The 20,167-nt window shown below is 41.1% G+C and overlaps 1 protein-coding gene across 1 annotated transcript; it reads left to right on the forward strand.

Moving 5' to 3' along the window:
* Window positions 1–12,478: 12,478 nt before the first annotated feature.
* Window positions 12,479–19,860, forward strand: cdk2ap2 (cyclin dependent kinase 2 associated protein 2). The gene is made up of 5 exons (XM_086211531.1): window positions 12,479–12,576; window positions 14,939–15,094; window positions 16,072–16,163; window positions 17,179–17,299; window positions 19,147–19,860. The coding sequence occupies exons 2-5, from the start codon at window positions 15,040–15,042 to the stop codon at window positions 19,212–19,214; spliced, it is 336 nt and encodes a 111-aa protein (XP_086067657.1). The 5' UTR covers window positions 12,479–12,576; window positions 14,939–15,039; the 3' UTR covers window positions 19,215–19,860.
* Window positions 19,861–20,167: the final 307 nt, after the last annotated feature.

Consider the following 20,167-nt stretch of genomic DNA (forward strand, 5'->3'; position numbering starts at 1 on the left):
TTTCCAATTTGAAAAGAGGACAAGGAGGGGACAAAAGAGAGGCACCAGTACATGATTGAGTCTTACTGGCGGGTGCCTCTCTGAAATTGTTGTCCTGGAGTCCCCACAGCTTCCTGAATTGCCCTTCTGAAGAGCGTTGGCCTTGCTGAGAACTTCTGGCTCCTCTGAACTGCCGCGCGCCGACTGGGGGGCTGCTGCAGTGCTGGCTGCCGGTGAACCTCCTCTTCCTCATTCAACCAAGTAAAGAAGGGTTTCACCGACTCCAGGGCTAAAACTTTGTCTCCTCGCTTCTCTTGGTCATTGTTGGATCTCCACTTGAGGAAAGTGTTTTTATAAATGACATCCTCCTCAAACAAGGTGTCAAAAATCATCAGTAGCAGTCCTGCAGGGACAGAACAAGACGTTAATGTTGACCTTGTACTGATTTGTATTGTAACAGTTTTATTCTGTAGGAGGACAACACTCACTTTGTGGATGATTCATCCGTCTCATCGGGACCTGGAGGGCGTAGAGAGCCTGCAGCTGTTTCTGCTCATTGCTCAGGTGCGTCTGAAGGAGACCAACTCGCTCCCTCAGACATGCAGCGTCCAGCCAGTAGCGGTCACCACCTGAAACCAGCAAATCAAGTCTGGTAAACTCAGGTAAAACGTCTATTAAAATTCAATTCAAGGCCGGCAATGAAAGACATTGTCATTTGGGTGTGGACAGACAACTGACGCATCAGCAACCATGTCCCCACTCCTACCGTAGTCAGACGTACCTCTGATAGCTGATTGGCACACTGGCGTCACCAACACACTCACAAACTGGTTGGAGGTAGCCAGTTCTTTATCAACATTAGCCTGAAAAACAGTGAAAGAGAATTGATGTAGATCATGAGACTGGAGACCATGAGGTCCTGGGTTCCCAGGGATAATAGAACCTTAAAGAGGAAAATTGATCACGTCCTCTTAAATGTTGGTGGAACACATTTTGTTATGCCACTGACAGGTAAAAGAAAGGATCTGCTACTGGATAAGAACCACATTAGTGCTACAAACCTCCAGCCAGTCTTTGATGCGCTGGTTGCTGGCCTTGTCCTGCAGGAGTCTGTCCAGGTGCTGGTGAAGCTCCTGCACCCAGAACACCTTCGTCCCACGTTCAGCTGGCTTCCGCTCTGCTGGCATGAACTCCCGTTTCTGAAATACGATACAAAAGAAATAGTTATTTCTTCCTGCACATCCGAAACAATATTTAACAAAAGTTGAAAGCCCTGCACATTAAACCACGACATCAATCCTAAACAACTCTACAAAAAGAACTTGAGTGTTTGGTCATTTCAGGAGGGACTTGCAGTGCAAAGGATTTGGACTTTACCTTTGTGATCTTGGGTGATGTTTTGGTGGGTCTGTTCTGGGTGATGGGAGCCTCATCCTGAGGTTGGCAAGGCCTGCTACGGCTATTTGCACGTGGGCCCCAGCCCCCTGTGTTTCCTCCCATCCTGTCTTGTCCATGTCGCTGCTGGTGGACTTTAGAGAATTCCTCCTTCTCTTTTGCTGCCTTTTTGTGTATTTGGCCAATCGTCTTTGGCCCTTGTTCCTCCCGACGAGGCACCCAATCATTCTACAACCCAGAGAAAGACGATGGTTATAAAGGATGGTCCAACGTTAGTCGTTTCATATCCCACATTTCCATCAAGATCATGTACATTGTAGCTGCCGAAAACCCAACACCATTGTTTTTCCTTAGTCACCCATCTGTACGTGCTGGTTGAGATGAGTAAATATCTACCTTTCTCAGGTCAACCATATCCTGGAGCATAAAACGTATCTTGGCGGACACCTCCTCCTTCCTGATGATGCCATTTATCTGGCGGAAATATTCATCCAACTGAACCTGACAGAGAACAGACAATAACGGTCAATCCTAGAAACAGCTTAGAGACATTGGAAGCTGCAACATTGTTCCAAACCATAGGCCTGTTCATGGTTCAATACCTTGGCTTTGTTGGTGTCCAGGTCACGCCCAGCTGTACACAGGAGTTTGCAAAGGTACTCCAGTGACTCCTCGTTTGCGTTTTTCAGCAGAGTTCTGGTGCACCTATGCATCACTGACTCCTTCAACAGGTGCTCCTTAAAGAGCTCCCCAATCAATTTCATATTCCCCAGGGAGCGTCGCTTGGCTTTGTCCCGGGCCTCCTGACACTCCACTTCCTGAGGACACACACAAGCGGGTGTTGCTGTCAAATAAACAGCTTTGAGAAAATTGCTGTTGAAAAATAAATACATTCGAGTTTCTTACATCAGCAGCCTCATCATTTGTGACTTTCTCAAACTCCACCTGGCAGAGGTGGAGCAGCAGGTGATGGAAAGTCACCTTTCCCTGCCTGTTTGAGGCGGGAGCGTTTAACTGAGAGGAAGAAACAAAAACGATAAGTAAGGTCTTTCAGCGTATAACCTAATTAATCTATTAAATGAATGACAAAACAGTCACAGTGAAAACAAACAGTGTTAAACAGTGTTTAACCGAGTAAATGATAAGATGAGCACAACAGAAGAATAAAAGACTGGAAAACAATTCGGTACTTATGTTAATCAGGCGTCGGCACATGTTTGCATATGTGCCTGAGAGGTGAGGTTCCATTATGGCCTTCTCGAAAATCAGGCTGGCAGCCCCCATCAGTCTAGCGTCCGTGTCCAGAGGCAGCTCCATCACCTCAGTGGTTAGGGCATGAAACCTCTCAGGCGTCAGCTTGTTTAGGATGCTGCGCAGGGACCCAAGAAGTTCGTCGATCTTCATTTGTTCTGGGTCTTTAGCAGAGGAGGCCTTCATCACTGAGGGCTTCCACGCATTTGCAGCCTTATTAAGCTGCACGTCACTGCTGGAGCTCTCAAGGACGACGCTCCTGGGCTCATTGTGATGGCCCTGAAATGGACGGACCTCAGGGGTCTAGAGGTGTGGAAATGCTATTCGGAATAAAGTATGCAGATGTCTTAAAAACAGTGTAACAACCAATTTGAATTATCGGAATAAACAAACTGTTAAAGGAACAGACAATTTCCTTGACAATTATTGATACAGCTTTCAGAGCTTGAACTTGAATCAGACATGTTGTAGACTTGAATCTCTTCATGGTTAAATTAAGCTTTTGAATGTGTTGGACCTCTGGAGCACCTCCTCCTTCTGTTGACAGTGCCCTAAAGCAACAGGAACAAAATTACTCCTCTTGCTTCCTACACCAGCCTTCACGATGCACTCAAAAACTAGTCCAGTCATTAAAAAGTATTGCACGCTGCTTCTGTTTACTTTTGTTGTTGTTGTTGTTGTTTTTAAAAGAGACACAAGCACGAGCTCCTCTATTTGTCATCCACTCACGTGCACATCTGCTCCCCCCTTGTGTGTGGATGAAGATGTTAAAAGTAGGGCATCACTTACTTTTGTTGTATGAGTTTAAGCATTTCCTGGTTGTATGTAATTGTTTGTTGCATGCCATTAAATCAGAAAAATGTAAGTATTGTGGGCCACTATGGAATATGTACACTCACCAGCCATCGTCTTCTCTTGGTAACCACAAATAATGCTGTGAGAAAAAAAAAAATCCCACAATAAATTCACTCTTCATCAGGATTAATGAGAACAGTTCCTACCATTTTGTCTGAATGGCCATGAAAATAAAATGACTTGATCAAATTTTATGATAAACTTCATGAACACTGATTCCAGCTTTCAAGAAACAGTTGAAGCTTTGAACAACTCTGTCCATTTTGTTGTGGATAAAAAGAAGCAGCATGGCCAGCACTGCATATAGTGTATACTCTTTGTCTACATGAAGGCCCATTTTTTTCAGTGGAACGTTAACATCAGAATAAAGGAGAGAAAAGTAAATGTGTAAACATTGATAAGGTCTTTTTTTTTTAGAAATCATTTACCATGAACTGAAAATATGTTGTGTAAAATGTGAAACTTGTACACCACCACAAAGACAGCAATGCACGCACATGTAATTTTTGTGGCTTGTCACGAGGTCACATGTTTTTGTGGGCATGAATGTGACGCACTAACCTTGACATTGTGATCAGAACTCATCGGTGTCACGCAGCCGTTTATCAGCTTTCTGTGGCAATAGCACACTGACAGCTCCTGGCTATTCTTATTCAGCTGCCATCACTTCAACCGGCCACCACACTATCCAGCTAGGTGACTCAATTCAGCATCAGTTTCTTCCAGCTGATCACTGCTTGTAAAGTGGAGGGTACGCCCCAGGTCCCTGGACACTGCTCTGCCTGATCCTGCACTCAGTAGCTATGTTGATTTGACTGTGTACCTCTGTGATGTCAAAGACCATAAAGACAAAGCTGCGCACATAAAAACAGGGATGTCTCCAAGGATGGTATTGGACAGAGAAGAAAGACACAAGTCAAGTCAGTTTTATTTGTGTAGCGCCAAATCACAACTAAAGTTATCTCATGACACTTTACAAGTACAGCAGGTCCAGCACCACACTCCTCCAATGAAGTTACACCCAACAGTCTCTTCTCTATGAGTGGTGACGAAAACCTTCCTTTTAACAGGCAGGATCGTCGAGCAGATCCAGGCTCAATGGGGACCGCCTTCTGCTTTGACTGGTTGGGGGGAAAGAGAGCAGGAGAGCAGGGCAGAGACAAAGACAGATAATGGAGGACAACAGATATACAAAAGGAAAGAGAGGGACAGAGATAAAGAGAGAGAGAAAGGGAAGAGACTGATGGACAGACGGGGACGTGAGCAGGTGGAGCTACGGGTGGCAGCTTGAGCCTCTTTAGGTCTGCAGCCTCCTCCAGCAGCACCCAGGGTCTGGGTTATGAGGAGCCTGAAGGCTCCAGAGAAGAAGACGAGTTAGTAACACATATGAGTATGGTTTATGTATGACACATACAGGAGCACAGAGAGGAAGAGAGAAGCCCAGGGCACTATGGGAGATCCCCCAGCAGTCTAAGCCTAAAGCAGCATGTCTAAGGGCCAGCCTAAGCCAGACCTAACTATAAGCCTGATCAAAAAGGAAGGTCTTAAGTCTGCTCTTAAAGGTAGAGAGGGTGTCTGCATCCCGGACCGAAACTGGGAGACGGTTCCACAGGAGGGGAGCCTGATAGCTGAAGGCTCTGGCACCCATTCTACTTTTAGAACTCTAGGAACCACCAGTAACCCTGCATCCTGGGAGCTAAGGGTTCTGGCTGGGAAACAGGGACTATGAGCTCTGTCAGATATGAAGGAGCCTGACTGTTGAGAACTTTGTATGTTAGAAGGAGAATTTTGAATTCTGTTCTGAATTTGACAAGGAGCCATGCAGAGAAGCCAGTACAGGAGAGACATGGTCCCTTCTACTAGTTCTCGTCAACAGGCGGGCAGCAGCGTTTTGGACCAGCTGGAGAGTCTTTAGGGACTAACTGGTGCAGCCTGATTGGAGGGTAGTCTTCCAGCCTGGAAGTGACAAAGGCATGGACTAGTTTTTCTGCATCATTTTGAGACAGGATGTGTCTGATCTTAGCAATGTTTCATAAAATGAAAGACAGCAGTCCTAGAAATTTGCTTCATGTAGGCATTAAAGGGCAGATCCTGATCGAAGAGAACTCCTAGGTTCCTTACAGTCATGCTGGGGGCCAAAGTCATCCAGGGTACCGATCTCATTAGATAGGGTGTCTCTAAGGTTGGCTCTAAGGCTGGGGTTCAAATTAACAGTGCGAGTTATTGTCAGATATTGACATTTGACTGGTCCCATATATTCTTAGGCAGAAAGGACATCACTACCCTCTGTGATAGAAGGGAAAAATATCCAGAGACAAAAGGGACAAGGGACAAAATATCAAAATATCCAGGGACAAAAAAAGGGAATGAATGTTTTTGCTTTCATTATTCAGACTGGCAACATCCAACATTTCACCAAGGCAAAGCTTGCTGGCATCCATAAGTATAGTGTCTGATAGTTTTGAAACATACAAATATAGATAGAGATCTCTCTGTCACACACACACACACACACACACACACACACACACACACACACACACACACACACGCATACACACACCCCATTTCCAGTGTTTGAGTTCCACTTAAAAGTGAGAGTCTTACATGAATCTGTGATGCAGTGGTAGTTTCTGGCTGAAGCAAACAAGGCCAAACCCTGAGGCAGCAAATGTTGGCTTTTTTTTTTTTTTTTATCCCAACCAGTCTGGGGAGCTGGCACTAATATACACTCTTAGATGTTTCTTTTTGTGTGCCTATTTGGCAGAGAGAGAGAGAGAGAGAGAGAGAGAGAGAGAGATTAATTAAAGCCTGCGCATTTGTCTGATTTACTAATGAGGACTACAGGAGAGAGAAAGTTTTCGAAACCTAAACTTATTTCCCTTTGTGCTTCCACAGAAAAAAATCCCCTCTCTGATCATCAAGGAAGCGCAGGAGCAGTGTTAGACCAGGAGGAGTTGTGTGTTCAGTTCAGTTCATGTGCAACAACAATGTTCAGCTTTTTCTCAAACATTGATAAGTCAACTATATCGTGGTTTATGATCTGTAGAGGTCAACCTGTCAGCAAGAAACAATACTTCACTTTAATTTATTCAGAAATCACTTAAAATTACAATATCTCTTTCTTTGGTGTCAAGTTCAATAAATTCAGCAATGAAAATAGAAAGACACCTGTAGAGGACCAAGCATAAAACAACGTCAACAACACCCGAGGCATTGTTTGCACAACCTGACTGCTGGTTTGTTTGTGTTTCTTGGTTCAGGTAGAAACTGTTCATAAAGCTTTTGAAATACTTTTTTTTTTTTTTAAATGGAAATGTGCTCAGTTTAGTTGATTTTAATGTTAGGCAGTATCATTTGATGCAATAATCTATTAATATCAAATTCTCTAGTACAGGATCCATACAGCTACGAGGCTCTGTAGTCACAGTATATGTTGTACTACAGAGCTACTTTACCTAAGGAATGCTGGATGTTTATGGTTTTTGTGTGGGAGGAAGCCAGAGTACCCAGACAGAACCCACGCTGACATGGAGAGAACATGCAAAGTCCACACAGGCAACAGTAGCAACAGTAGCATCACCGTTCCACCCATTCTCCAGAATCATGGAATAAATGTCTCTAAAGATCCAGACCCCAAACAAATTGTGAATCTGGAAGGTGAGCTGAGCATGAACAAATTCCATTTTTGCCCCAATCCACCCCGGATGGCAGCAACCTCTGCCATGAGCAGGTTAGGCCTTCAATTGATTTTTGAAATTATTTTTGTGCGGTGAGATAAAAATATAGAAAAGCATTCTTTTGATACGTTGACATTTCTTGGAAGAGAAAAAGGGTTGTTGTTCAAAAGAGACACACAAATAAATGTCATTTTTTTCAGTCTTGAAACTCAAATTTACGTGATTGATTAAGAAAACTACATAGAAAAGCTGTTTATAACAGACCTTTAGAGAAACCAAGGAAACAGAATTTTCTAGCCTGTTTCATTCTGTTTTCCACGCAATATTATCAGTCCATGATAAAGTTCATCCACTTCATTTGCCTTTGTATAAAATGGACTTGCTGTGACTTGTATTTTCAATACAGTTAGAGGCGAGTAATGAAGACAATGACAAGCTGACAATGGACTCTAGGTGAGACAACAGTTCAATCTCACACTAACACCAACTGGTATTGTCCATCTTGTCTGTCTTATGTTGCAGTTCAAGGCCCTTGGTGAACTATTTTAAAGGCCTAACAGTTGTTTAACGAGATCTACAGCAGCAGCAGCAGCAGCAGCATCCAACTCATTTACAGAGCAAAACATTCCACTTTAACTGCGTATCAATCCAATAAATGATGGGACAAAGGGTTAAAAACAGTAACATCGTACAACATTGTTTTTTTTTTCTCAAAAAAGAAAGAGCAGAGGGCAGGAGCAAAGCCTGGCTGAGTTAAACTGTCCTGAGGGTGTCAACATAATCTTCTCCAGGGACCCTATTATGTGATGCTTACAGCTCTCCAGTGTCCTTTTTGGACAGGATTAAAGACAATCTTTCCAACACAATGGAATCCAAATGATCAAACCCAATTTCTTGTAAACAATGTTTGCAATAGTGAGTGTGAGTCAACACACTAAACTAAAGGCCTGTGAGCGAGGCTACTAAGCTGATTAAGAAGCGTTAAGTCAGCTGTCGAGTCTCCACAATGTAGATCATGGCTTTAAAGGCTAAAGGTCCCATTTATGTCCACATAGGAGAAACAAGAGGGCAGTGGGATATAAGGAAAGTTTTGTTTCAATCAACTTTAGAAATGTGTGAAACAAAAATCAGACAATAATATCCAAATAGAATTAAAATAAACAACAAATTCAATAAAGAAAAAAAAAGTTTGATAAAGGGCAGGAAGGATTTATTATTTCCTGATGTTTCCTTCAATGCTCAGTTCAGGAAAACTGATTATTTACAGTAGTGTTTGTCTGCATTCATTTATATTATTATCAGTGTCCTTAATCCCCGAACCTCTCAGAAACACTTTTCGTAGATCACAGATGCTTTTATTCAACCCAGATGACTGTACTGAAAGTATTCATCTTTGTCTGAAGTGCCTCAATCAATGCAGCATCTATCTTTAAATCAACTCAAGGGGTTTATTTAATCTGAATGCTTACTAAGTACATTCAAGCTTAGAAAGGTCATCCTGATTAGCAGTGCTGAAAAGACGGATGACGTGAACAAAGTTCTATCCTCGCAACAGACATTCGTCTGTCTTTCTCTCATGAAAAGCTTATGTTACTCTAAAAGCTGTGTAATACAAATAGGAATTTCAGTATTTTCCAGCACTTCTCTTCACGGGAGAGAAGACCATTGTCCCCTGCACTCAAGACCTCTTTCCCACTGCCATTGTACCAGGTGCAACAGGGACGTGAGCTCTCGCTAAGTGCATATAATTATTTCTAACTGCTTTTATGTGACTGCTCTGTTGCTGCATTGGGCTGAGAAAGCACGGACACTTTGTGATTTGATTTGAATTAATAGGATTTGATGGAACTTTCATTGATACTTCTTCAAGCATTGAATTCATAATGAGATTTTTTTTTTTTTTGTCATAAGAGATCCCTTTTTAAAAGATGTGACTTACTTTAATGGCAGTCAGTGCCATGCCATGACCTGCACTGACAATTTGAATATAAACTAATCATTCATAATGATGGCAATGGTGTTCTGCAGACTTGTGAGACTTAGAAGTTCATTATAGGTTACGTGATGCATGATCTATGTTTATCAATGCTAATAATTACTTCACAAAGCTGGAGATAAATCTTGAATTTGTGTGTGTGTGTGTGTGTGTGTGTGTGTGTGTGAGCAAGGGAGAGAGAGAGAGAGAGAGAGAGAGAGAGAGAGAGAGAGAGAGAGAAGGAAACTAGCCTCTAGGGACATGGTGTACTTCTTGCGACCACAATCTCATAAAAGCAGCAGCTCTGTTCTACAGTGGTTTGGTTACTGCCTTCCACTTAAGTGAGTAGGAGATCTTTGTTGATTCTAGTTGTTCTACATTTCTAATCATCTAATAATTATGAAGCTTCACATAAAATGGTCTTGTATAAAGAGATCATTAGCCCACAACCTTCCCTGTACAATAAAGAGCACGTTATGTAAAATCAGTATATTTTGTGTTTCCTTTGGCATTCTATATGAATTCAAGTTCAAGTTATTTCTGTGTGTTCTGTGAGAGGGATATCATGTGGAATATTATGACTTATTTGCATAAATATGAAATAGAAGGTCGTTGAGGAGTTGAGACAGAGACAAGATGTGATTTCAGGCAAAATCAACTGTTTCATTGTTCAAAAAGCCTCGCTTTAGGCATCAACAACCCAGAGAAGTATCACTCTCTGCTACCACTTCAGACTGTTTCAAGACAAGAGCGGGACAGTAATAATCTCTGGATGCATGCCTGAACTGCTGTACTGACTGAAGAGAATCAAAGGAGAAATACTCTCAAAGTCAACAGGATATGTCATATATACAAAAAACTCAGTCATAGTGATCACATCCATCCATCCATTGTTTTCCGCTTATTCCTATTAAGGGTCGCGGGGGGGGCTGAAGCCTATCCCAGCGGCTACGGGCGAGAGGCGGGGTTCACCCTGGACAAGTCGTCAGTCCATCACAGGGCCAACACACAGAGAGACAGACAACCATTCCCACTCATAGTGATCATAACTGGAGTAAAAGATAGTATCCACCTAATAAAACACACTTTCAACAGTGAATCAAAACTCTCACTACAATGTGAGCTACATGGTTATTTTTGTAACCGGGACAACTAAGGTCACCTGATCATAAAAAAGTACTATGCACATGAATTGTGTAGTTATGAGTGTAGTCTAAATTTAGATCAGCTGCCTCATGGTTCTTTACTGCAATAGCTAGGTGCTTAAGATAAGAGCCGCGACTTCTCCCGCTCAGAATATTATGAGGAAAGAAGAAGAGTTGCACGATGCACAGTGAAATACCATTCATCTGCTACCTATAAGAGGAACCCCCTTGGTTTTGTATCCAAAGTGTTTGTATTCTTTTATTCTGACTGTTCAAGATAAAATGATAGGTGAGAAAAGTAAAATAAGTAAAAGTAACAAGTGAAACAAGACACAGCATATTGCAGTTTAGCATTGTAACATGATTGGTTTTTGTTCACAATTTAAAGACTGCTGAGATCCACGAAGTATTTAAGTGTGTAACAACAGTATCTTCTAATAACAGTAATCTTTCGGACACTATTCTAGCAAAAACAGAAATCCATTCAGGGACATAGGCTAGCTTTCGCATGAGAATGAGAAAAAAAATCAGTTCTTCCAGCAGCATGAATAAAACTTTAAAGAAAATAGAGCCTTGAGATTGATGAAGCAGTTACCGGTATATGTTAGACTGAGGAGTGTCGCCGATGCTCTGTTCGTTTTTGAAAATTGACCCCCGACTATCCTCTTCGGCTCAATGTTTGCTGACTCAGCATCCCATCTGTCAATATACTCCCCCTTTCACCTTAGTAGCTCTTTTGCTGTCTATTTCCTCTGTTTCTCATCCAGTTCTCTTCCCCTCTCTCCTCTCTTGCTCATCAAACAGTCCATCGGCATGTGCTGATGAAAACTTTCACTTTAAAAATGTAAGACTGTGCAGTTCATTTAGTGCTGAAGCTGTCATAGAGCAAAGCTTAAGGGGCTTCAAAATAAGTATAATAAATATAAAATATAAGACAAAATAGTAAAGGTTGTTTTTTTTTTAAACTTTTTTGTACACATCGACTAAAAAGAACAACAGGAGGATTCAAGTGCTCAGTGTTACCCTGACTTTGCATTGTGGACTTACAAATAAGGCCTCTTTGTCCATCCTTCCATCCGTCTATCCATTTTCTTCCGCTTATCCTGTTAAGGGGGGGGGGGGGGGTTCAACCTGGACGGGTCACCAGTCCATCACAGGACCAACACATAGAGACAGACAACCATTCACACTCACAGTCACACCTACGGTCAATTTAGAGTATCAATCAGCCTCGTCCCCTCTTGATGTCTTTGGACTGTGGGAGGAAGCTGGAGTACCAGAGAGAACCCACACAGGAACAGGGAGAACATGGAGACTCCACACAGAAAGATCCTGTGATGGAGCCAGGACTCGAACCCGGAACCTCCTTATTCCTATTCTTATTAGCTCCACCAGAGACATAGATTCATCTGAAAGCTGAGACAACAACCTGCCTGATGAAAAATTAAATCATTAGGACTTCTGTCAGTTGTCAATAGAATCATGCAGGAATGTGTGTCAGATGAAGCTGGAAACTCCACTTCCTGCTGCTGTCTGCTCATCTGGCACTTTCTCTTCGAACACTTTGTGAATCTAGTTTGTGAAGATCAGGTAAAAATACAGGCGTATTAAAAAAGTTACAGTAATTAAAAAAAGCTTAAAAAAACTAAAACTAAAAACAAACAAAAAAACAAAACAGAGAAACAGTGAAAGCATTCTAATGTTAAAAGAAAACAGTTACAATGAAATCCACGAAGTAATGAGCCTGTATTCAACACATTTGCACACAGCCTTTTGGGATTATGGTTCAAAACAAAACAAAACAAGAACAGATGCTGTGTTTTTGTTTCAACCATTAGCGAGGGGCAAGTAAAAGGATTACTATTACATTATAACAAATAATATGCTGTTTACAAATATTTTATATTCTGTAGTCGTATTTGTTCTGACCATTTCAATATCGTTGCATATGTATTTTTTACATAATAATAATAATAATAATAATAATAGGGTCTTCGCCTTAAGTACCTTCAGCCTCAGGCCCTAATAATAATAATAATAATAATAATAATAATAATAATAATAAGAAGAAGAAGAAGAAGAAGAAGAAGAAGAAGAAGAAGAAGAAATGTTCATCGTCGTCCATTATTACGTCTGGGTTTGAAGAGACGTCATAGGTTACTCCATTAACCAATGACGTAGGTCTAAAAATAAAAAAAAAGCTCGCACGCTACGCCTTCGCCTCTGCGCAGACTCACGCTCGGTCACAGGAAGAGGACTTGCTTCCCACAGAGGATAATAACTCTCTTTAAAAAAGGTAAAAGGAAAGCTATTCTTGTTAAATATTTGTGGAGTTCTTTATGGCCGCAGCAGTATCCTGTAACGTTCTATCGTTTACCGTGTACATGTAGCTTAACGGTCCCTAATCAAGCCTTATTGTCTTCGTTCTCCTTATGTTGTGCTAACCGGCGAATGCTAGCTAAATTTAGCTTGGCACCTTCCTCTTTAGCTAACGTCAGCTTTTGTTTCATTCAGCACATCTCGGCTCTGTTCTCGTAGGTGTGCTCTGTCACTCCCGCACATCCGCGCTCCAAAATGGCTTTTGATGACCCAAAGATTGACAGTTTTGTCAGACATGTTACCTGCTGGCTTTGAATGAGAAGTTAAGCAGTCAGGCGTCCAGTAATACGCTGTAATTACTGCATTTGCTGGGCCATATACTTCCATCCTCACTGTCAACATCGTGCTCCGGTGTCAGGGAGGAGGATTCAGGCAAGGCAGGTTCATTCGTATCGCATCCTCATTTACAGAAGTAGTGTCCACGTGCTTTACACCACACATTAAACAAAACAAAAACACGTCTATGCGGCCGAAAGTGAAAACGATAGGTTTTAAAGATACGTTTCCAGGTGTTTTATCCAGTTAGAGCCGAATTTATTGTAATTGCGAACAAGTTTAAAATCCAACAGGAGAGCAAACTTGTGAAGTGCTGATAAACTCTATGTACAGTATGTAGGTGTTAAGTGGACATAGAGGCACATATTTACACACCCACACCCACACACACACACACAACTTGAAGAACTAGTACAGGTACTGACAAGATAAAGTGTCGTTGCTAAGTTGGCAGTTATTTCTGGTGATTTGCGGTGTGAAGGGTCATAATTGCATGTCATTTTAACTGGAAAAATAATATTCAGATGATGAATTATTGGTTCTGTAACAAACAAGCAGGTTCCCCTGTATGACTGGAGAATGTTCTGCAAAAATGTAGCTTTAAAGAAAGCTTAGAAGGGAGCCAGAAGTAAAGGCTCACCTAGCTTTTAGTAATCTTTACTTGCTGTCTGCTCTTTATTATTTACGACAAATATAATCAAATTTCTATGTATAAATCTAATGCTAGAGACAACTACTCTGCATAAATATGTTCATGACAAATGCTTGCTGTGTTGTATACATTTGTGGAAACTTAAATTATTATGATAAGAATTTTGTTGTAAGATACTGTTATGATAATTGGCTCATGATAATATTAATATGATACAGCAAAGCTGCGGAAGTCAGGCAATTTGCAAGGCATCAATGACAGATCACAATATCTGTGTAACTGAGGAGAAAATCTCCCTCAAAGCAGGAATTATGTGTTTAACAATGCATCGTGGTGTCAGTTTGAAAGAATTCTGCGATGGGGACGAAAACAAGCTACACATACAAGATATGTACCTTTTTTAAAAATGGTAAAACAAAAACAGTAATGGGTTAATCAGTTAAAAGCACCAGCTGCTGTCAACAACATTTACAACATTTGAGCGCACAGATGAAATCTTTGAGTTATAACTGAAGCTCAGAGAAAACGGCTGTGGAAAAAATTAAATTTATAATTTTGTTTAGTATATTTGTCTCCTTTGCATGGCATTTCTGTCAGTCTTTTTTTCAGCTCAATAATGTGAGGGAATGAATATCTTTTATATACAAAAAAAAAGCTTTGAATCTCAGAAAATAAAAGATTAAAATATAAAACAGATTAAATCTTAAAAACTCTGAGGTGTTGACAGGCTATTGTTTCAGCCTCCTGGGGTTCCTTCTGCTCCCAGCCCCCTCCTGTACATTTAAACTTTGGCTTCTGTTTACTGTTATTAATTCTTGGTGCAAAGAAGTAAAACAAAAACAAAACAATTATGCTCTGTGGTGCATAGTGCCTGTAGTCAGCTCCAGCTCGGTTTGATCAGTGGGAATGAATCAGACACATTTGAATATTTAATAGTTCAACTTTGCAATATTTTGACACTGACCAAAGCCTACACTCCAGGGATATTCTGGTTGACTAGTGGTAAATAGAAACAAAAATAAAGCTGTAATGTCTGCATTGAATTTATTAGTAACTGCTTGAAGCCAGTGTTACATAACAGCTCGGTTATTAAGCATAATCAGTTATTTCTCACCTCAAATCTTCAGTCTGATGTTTTTCTGTCCCATTCATTAGTACAAACTGTCATGAACAAGCATTGTTGTTGTTAGGTGTCGCGAAATTAAAAGCATCAATTTCAGGATTGGACTGTTGTAGATTATGCACTTATTTCTCAGCAGGTCTATATAATTTTTCCTTTTGTGCTTCTTTGAAATGGGCAATTAACAATAGCATTGTCCTGTATTGTTCGTGTGTCCGTGGCTTCTGACAGCTCTTAGGAGCTCAGCAACACCAGTAAAGCTGTATAAGCACCGGGTGGACGGGTCTGAAGGAAGTGGCGCGTCATACGGGGAGCTGCCTGCAGACATCGCCATGAGTTACAAACCCATAGCTCCTGCGCCATCTGGCTCCAACCACACGCCTCCAGGTTTTCTGACACCACACAGCCTTTATATCATCCATGCAGTTATTGACTACTTGCCATGAATTATTGGACATACAGTATATGGGCCACGAACAGAAGATGATGTACGGGCATGAAGAAGAGTTGAAAAGTACATACAGTATTTCTGATCAAAAAGGCTGTAGTCAACATTGTGAACTACTGAAATTACTACAAGTGTGCAAACAACTTCATTTGTACTATGAAAAAATTAATAGTTTATTGGCAGGCTTCCTTAAACAAGTATTTTTAGAGCCTTGTCATTATAATGGATATAGCCTCCAGGTAGTGTAGGGGGTGTATTACATCATCTATAATCATGGAGGTTGCTGGTTCCAATCTCCTGTGTCACCTACAGACATAATTGGCAGCGCTGCACTCTCACCTTGTCTGGTCGGTGGGAGTTGTAGTGTTTCTCACAGTAATCTCACTGGGAACCTTCAGGAGTCCCACTGGTAAAACACTGTTGCAGCGCTAAACAGCGGTCGACCTCTTACCAGAAATCCCCCTCAGTCAGACGACCGTTGCTAGTTCATGACTTTGCTACTCGACTGTTGCCCATCATGTCATGATGATGGTTCAGGCCCACTGAGAGGAGTCTGCCAGTGCTTTTATACCTGCAGGAGGCACTGGGAACCACAAATGGAATATAAAAGTTTTAGTTTCCCTCCTGCTATATCAATAAAACCTTTCTCCCCAGGGCCTAGCATAGTTTTCTCCCCCGTCCCTCTGGCTCAGCAGTACACAAAACCAGGATTTTTATCGTGGCAGGTGAAACTGTCAGTTATGGTTAAACCTAGACTCTCTTCAATAGAAATGAATACTGTTTGCAGTGCATACTTCTGCATCCCTACATCAGCGCAGTTGTTGCTATCGATTTATTATACTTTATTGAGATGAAATGAAAATAAGTTTCTTGCACACTCTAAAAGGTGTTCCATCTTTTCTCCTCCGCTGTCCAGGCTCCTCTGTGCCATCTCCATCTTTGCCATCATCATCCAATTTCAGACCAGCGTTTAGTGACTTCGGTCCCCCTTCAATGGGCTTCGTCCAGGTATGTTTTGCTGTAAAGTTATGCCTTCTGCCCAGGATGGAATGTGATGACTGGTGTTGGTTTGACTGTTAGCAAAATAGATCAAAATGTTCTTGATGGATTTTCATTGAGGAACTCGTGATTTGATGTTGCAGTTGATCCTTATCCTGATCTGATGACGTCTTTCGGAGGCACTGGTTAAGTGTCCTTTGATATGGGCTTTTACTGAAAAGACTGAAAGGCGATCTTGTTTACTGGCTGTGGGAAAGGAGTTAAATCAGCCTTTTTTTCCGAGTGTTTAACTTCATTTGATAACATACACACAATGATTTTGGTGTCAAAAGAGTTCCCATAGACGTTTTAGAGGCAGCACATTACATCATGGACGTGTTTACAACCTTACAAAGCTGAAATAATAATGTACCAAATAATTAAAACTGTTTCTCCAACTTACAAGTCAGTTTTTGTTTTATTCATGAAGAATATAGAACACGTTTGACCTTTGGCCAAACACCCATGACTCTTTGGAAGTGCTCATTACTTGTGAGCTGACATGAAAAATTCAAAGTTTATTATGTAAAGGAACGTCAGTGTGGGTACAGTTGTAAGGTTAGTAGTTTTGTGTACTCTGGGTTTGTTACAAAATGACCTTTTAACTGCTTGTGCTGACTAATTTCTGTGGTTTACATGAACTGTGAATGTGGCTTCATTTAATTCAGCTGAAAACAATAGGATTTTTCTCTCTCATTTCTACAGTGTTCTGTCAGTACTGTCCATATTGACAGTACTGGAAGATTGTTGTTGTAAAGCTGCAGCAGCCATGTGGCCCACATGCTGTGGTGGGATAGTCCAGCTGGGCTGATGGAATGATTTCAATGGAAATCTAAAACAATTCAGTGTCCAGGATTTCCCAAACTTTTTAGTTATTCAAGACCAAAAAGAGAAATTTCTCTGCAGGACAAAAACTTTACTATATTGACATTTATAAAGGACTAATAATGAACGCAGTTAACCAGGAATTATTCTGTGCCAACAGCCCGTCAAAGTGTCTCAAGGGTCCACCTACAGTGAGCTTCTGTCTGTCATCGAGGAGATGAGCCGTGAGATCAGGCCTACATACGCTGGAAGTAAGAGTGCCATGGAGAGGCTAAAGCGAGGTGTGTTGCACATGTCATGGGTTTGTATCAGCTAGAGGAAATTCAAGTGCTAACGGAATGGGAAAGTGATTGTCCCTCGTCTTGACCATACTGTCGTGGAAGTGAAGGATAGCAGGACGTGTGCAGATCTTGGCCAACAACTCATGGAGTGATGTTTCGCCCTTTTTTTTTCTCCCCAACAAAGCATTCTGAACTTCCGGCTGTTACATGCCTTAAATAGGATTTTAACAGTTCTTTGTAATGACCAAGTTGTGACATTGAAGTTCAATTACTAAAGTTGCATCAACAGTGTGGCCCTCGTCCAACATTAAAAGGAAGAGATTCTCTGTACTTACTCATCAGAATTCGAATACTTTCTTCATCCCCAAGGTGAACTCTTTAATGATACACATCAGCTAAACATTGGTTAAAAAAAGAGGCTTCAGTAGATGAACGGTGTCTTTCAAGGAAACCTATTATGCTAATTTTTGTCGATGATTCACAGTTAATAAAAACTCCTCATTTCTCACACTGGCCCTTAATCAAGCCTTTCAGATGCCCCTCAGTCTCCAACAAGCTTAGCTGCTGAATTTGGAAGCTGACCTCCAGAGAAGCCCACTTATTTCTAATTAGAAAACTACCAGGATCTCGCTGAGGGCCAGCATCTCAGTAACACTGGCGTGCTGTGTGCCCGCCACAGATGACTTGGCACATCAAGCTCAACACAAAATTGGAAAGAAAAGCTGCAAAGCAGCTGTTTAACTAGGATTACTTTATAAACTTAAACCCTATCATTTAAAACTTTCTCCACACTTAATAAGAGCATCTGACATTTTAATTGTTTATATGGCGGAAGCATTGCAGAGCTGACGTTATAGGAGTTTAAACAGGCCAAAATAACATTCACAGCAAGGGATTAAAACAAGGCCTGTAACCTCAAGTTATAGTACACTGGGTCCATATGTGTTCCTCCAGAGCCCTGAAGTAATTGATTTTTACTGGAGAAAACAATGTTGTCCTTATGAAAACAACAGCGGCAGTTTCTTGAGCAACAGGAGAAAGACCAGCAGTGTTCCAGGGACTCTGACCGTCATAATCACTATGTTGCATTTTTAGTAAAAGTAACAATTTAAATGTCATTTGGTAGAGACGTGCTGATTTCAGTCCACCTGTTCCTGCACCTGATAATTGGAGCAGAATGGGCATTAGTCTCCCTCTAGTTTGCAGTGCTGCTGCCGCCACCAGCAACTAGCTTGGATTTTCTGTGCTTTACCTTGATCAGCCATAATCATGACGGATGTCACAGAGTCCTTTTTCCTCAAGTTAGAACAGGGTTCCTTTCCCCTCTGTCTCTCTGGTGTCCCATACACTTGTGTTCCAGCGTCATTCAATTTCTACTTTCAGCTTCTCCAATAGTCGCTTCTGCTCAGCTAAACTAAATAGTGATATTTTCATAATCATCTCATAACGACTGTTGAAACCTGCAGAAACCCTCCTTTGCTGTGATGCTGGGCTTATCTTCAGAATTGTTCTTGTCAAAGAACTTCCTCAGAGGAGCTTGAAAAGCCACTTTAAATACATTTAGGCGACATTTGGATGTGTAACTGACAGAATATATGGATACATGTGTGTACTTTTAAGGTCGAGGCACGTTTGTTACCAAACAGGCTGCATTGTGAAAGTCAGCCATTAAGAGACCATTAAACCAAATTTTGTCTCGAACACTTGTTCAGCAATGCTAATGTTCTCTGATATAATTTATTTGTGTTCAGGTTGCCTCCGACAGAACATTGAAACTGGCAACCGGATTTTATATCCTACTGTCTATGCCCAAGTAATGATTTCCTTCCATGGTGTCTCTCTTCCAGGTATTATCCATGCCCGTGCACTGGTCAGGGAGTGTCTTGCAGAAACTGAAAGAAGCGCTCGCACATAACCTTTAGGAATGATCCCTTCACCACCACCCCGCGTCTTTCCTTCTGCAACCCAGTCCACCTCATAATCCCCCGTCATCCCTTTTTAAACAGTTTCTTATCCATCCTCTACTTCCTAGCTGGCATTTTTTAGCTGCATCATGTCCTCATCTCCATTGCACACACCCCCCCCCCCCCGTTTTCTTCATGAAAAACATTGTGTGACATCTGGGGTGGAATGCAAGATGCAATTTTATACCTATTTTTTGAAAGAATGTGGAGTATTTCAAAAATTTTTAATTAAATCCGTGTGCAAAAAAACCCTCATAAGTTAAATGGATGAGGATGTTTATAATATTGGTATAACAATGACAACTGACCCGATTAACCTTCCTTTTTTTAGAATAAAATGAAAGCAATGAGTAAATTGCGCCTGTCATCAGGACTTACTGAGAACCATCCTGCAACCAGTTCTTAATCTTTTTTCTTTTTTTTTTGCTTGTGTCCATTTAGAGCAAATGAAATATAACCCAGTTCCTTTCATTTTCTAGTTTGAGAAGTGTGTAATCATTTCAATAAGAAACTATGTACATCTCAAGTCAATTTGTTATTGTGGAAATTTTGTAAACCAGATTTTTGCAGTTCAATATGTATATCTTAATTAAATAACAGGAAAAAAAAAAAAAGTCTGGCCTCTTGTAATTTGTGTATTGACAGATGTAGACGTTGTTGTGGCTTCTCCCTGCACCGATGTTGGCACTCAGCTGAGCGAGACCGATGATCAGTATTGATTACACCACTGCATTCAGTCCAGCCAACACTGATGTTCATTCAGCTTGTGCTTCTGGAAATCGGTTTCTTGGTAACACAATTAGGGAATGGTAAACAATTAAAGAGAGTACCCATGACCTGTTTTTTTTTTTGTTTTTTTTTTACTTTTATCTGCCTGTAGGTAAGTGAGAAAAGAAGAAGACAC

This window comes from Aulostomus chinensis, chromosome 8 (genome assembly GCF_037954235.1).
Source record: "Aulostomus chinensis isolate RoL2024-O1b breed Wild chromosome 8, RoL_Achi_v1.0, whole genome shotgun sequence".
Taxonomy (NCBI): domain Eukaryota; kingdom Metazoa; phylum Chordata; class Actinopteri; order Syngnathiformes; family Aulostomidae; genus Aulostomus; species Aulostomus chinensis.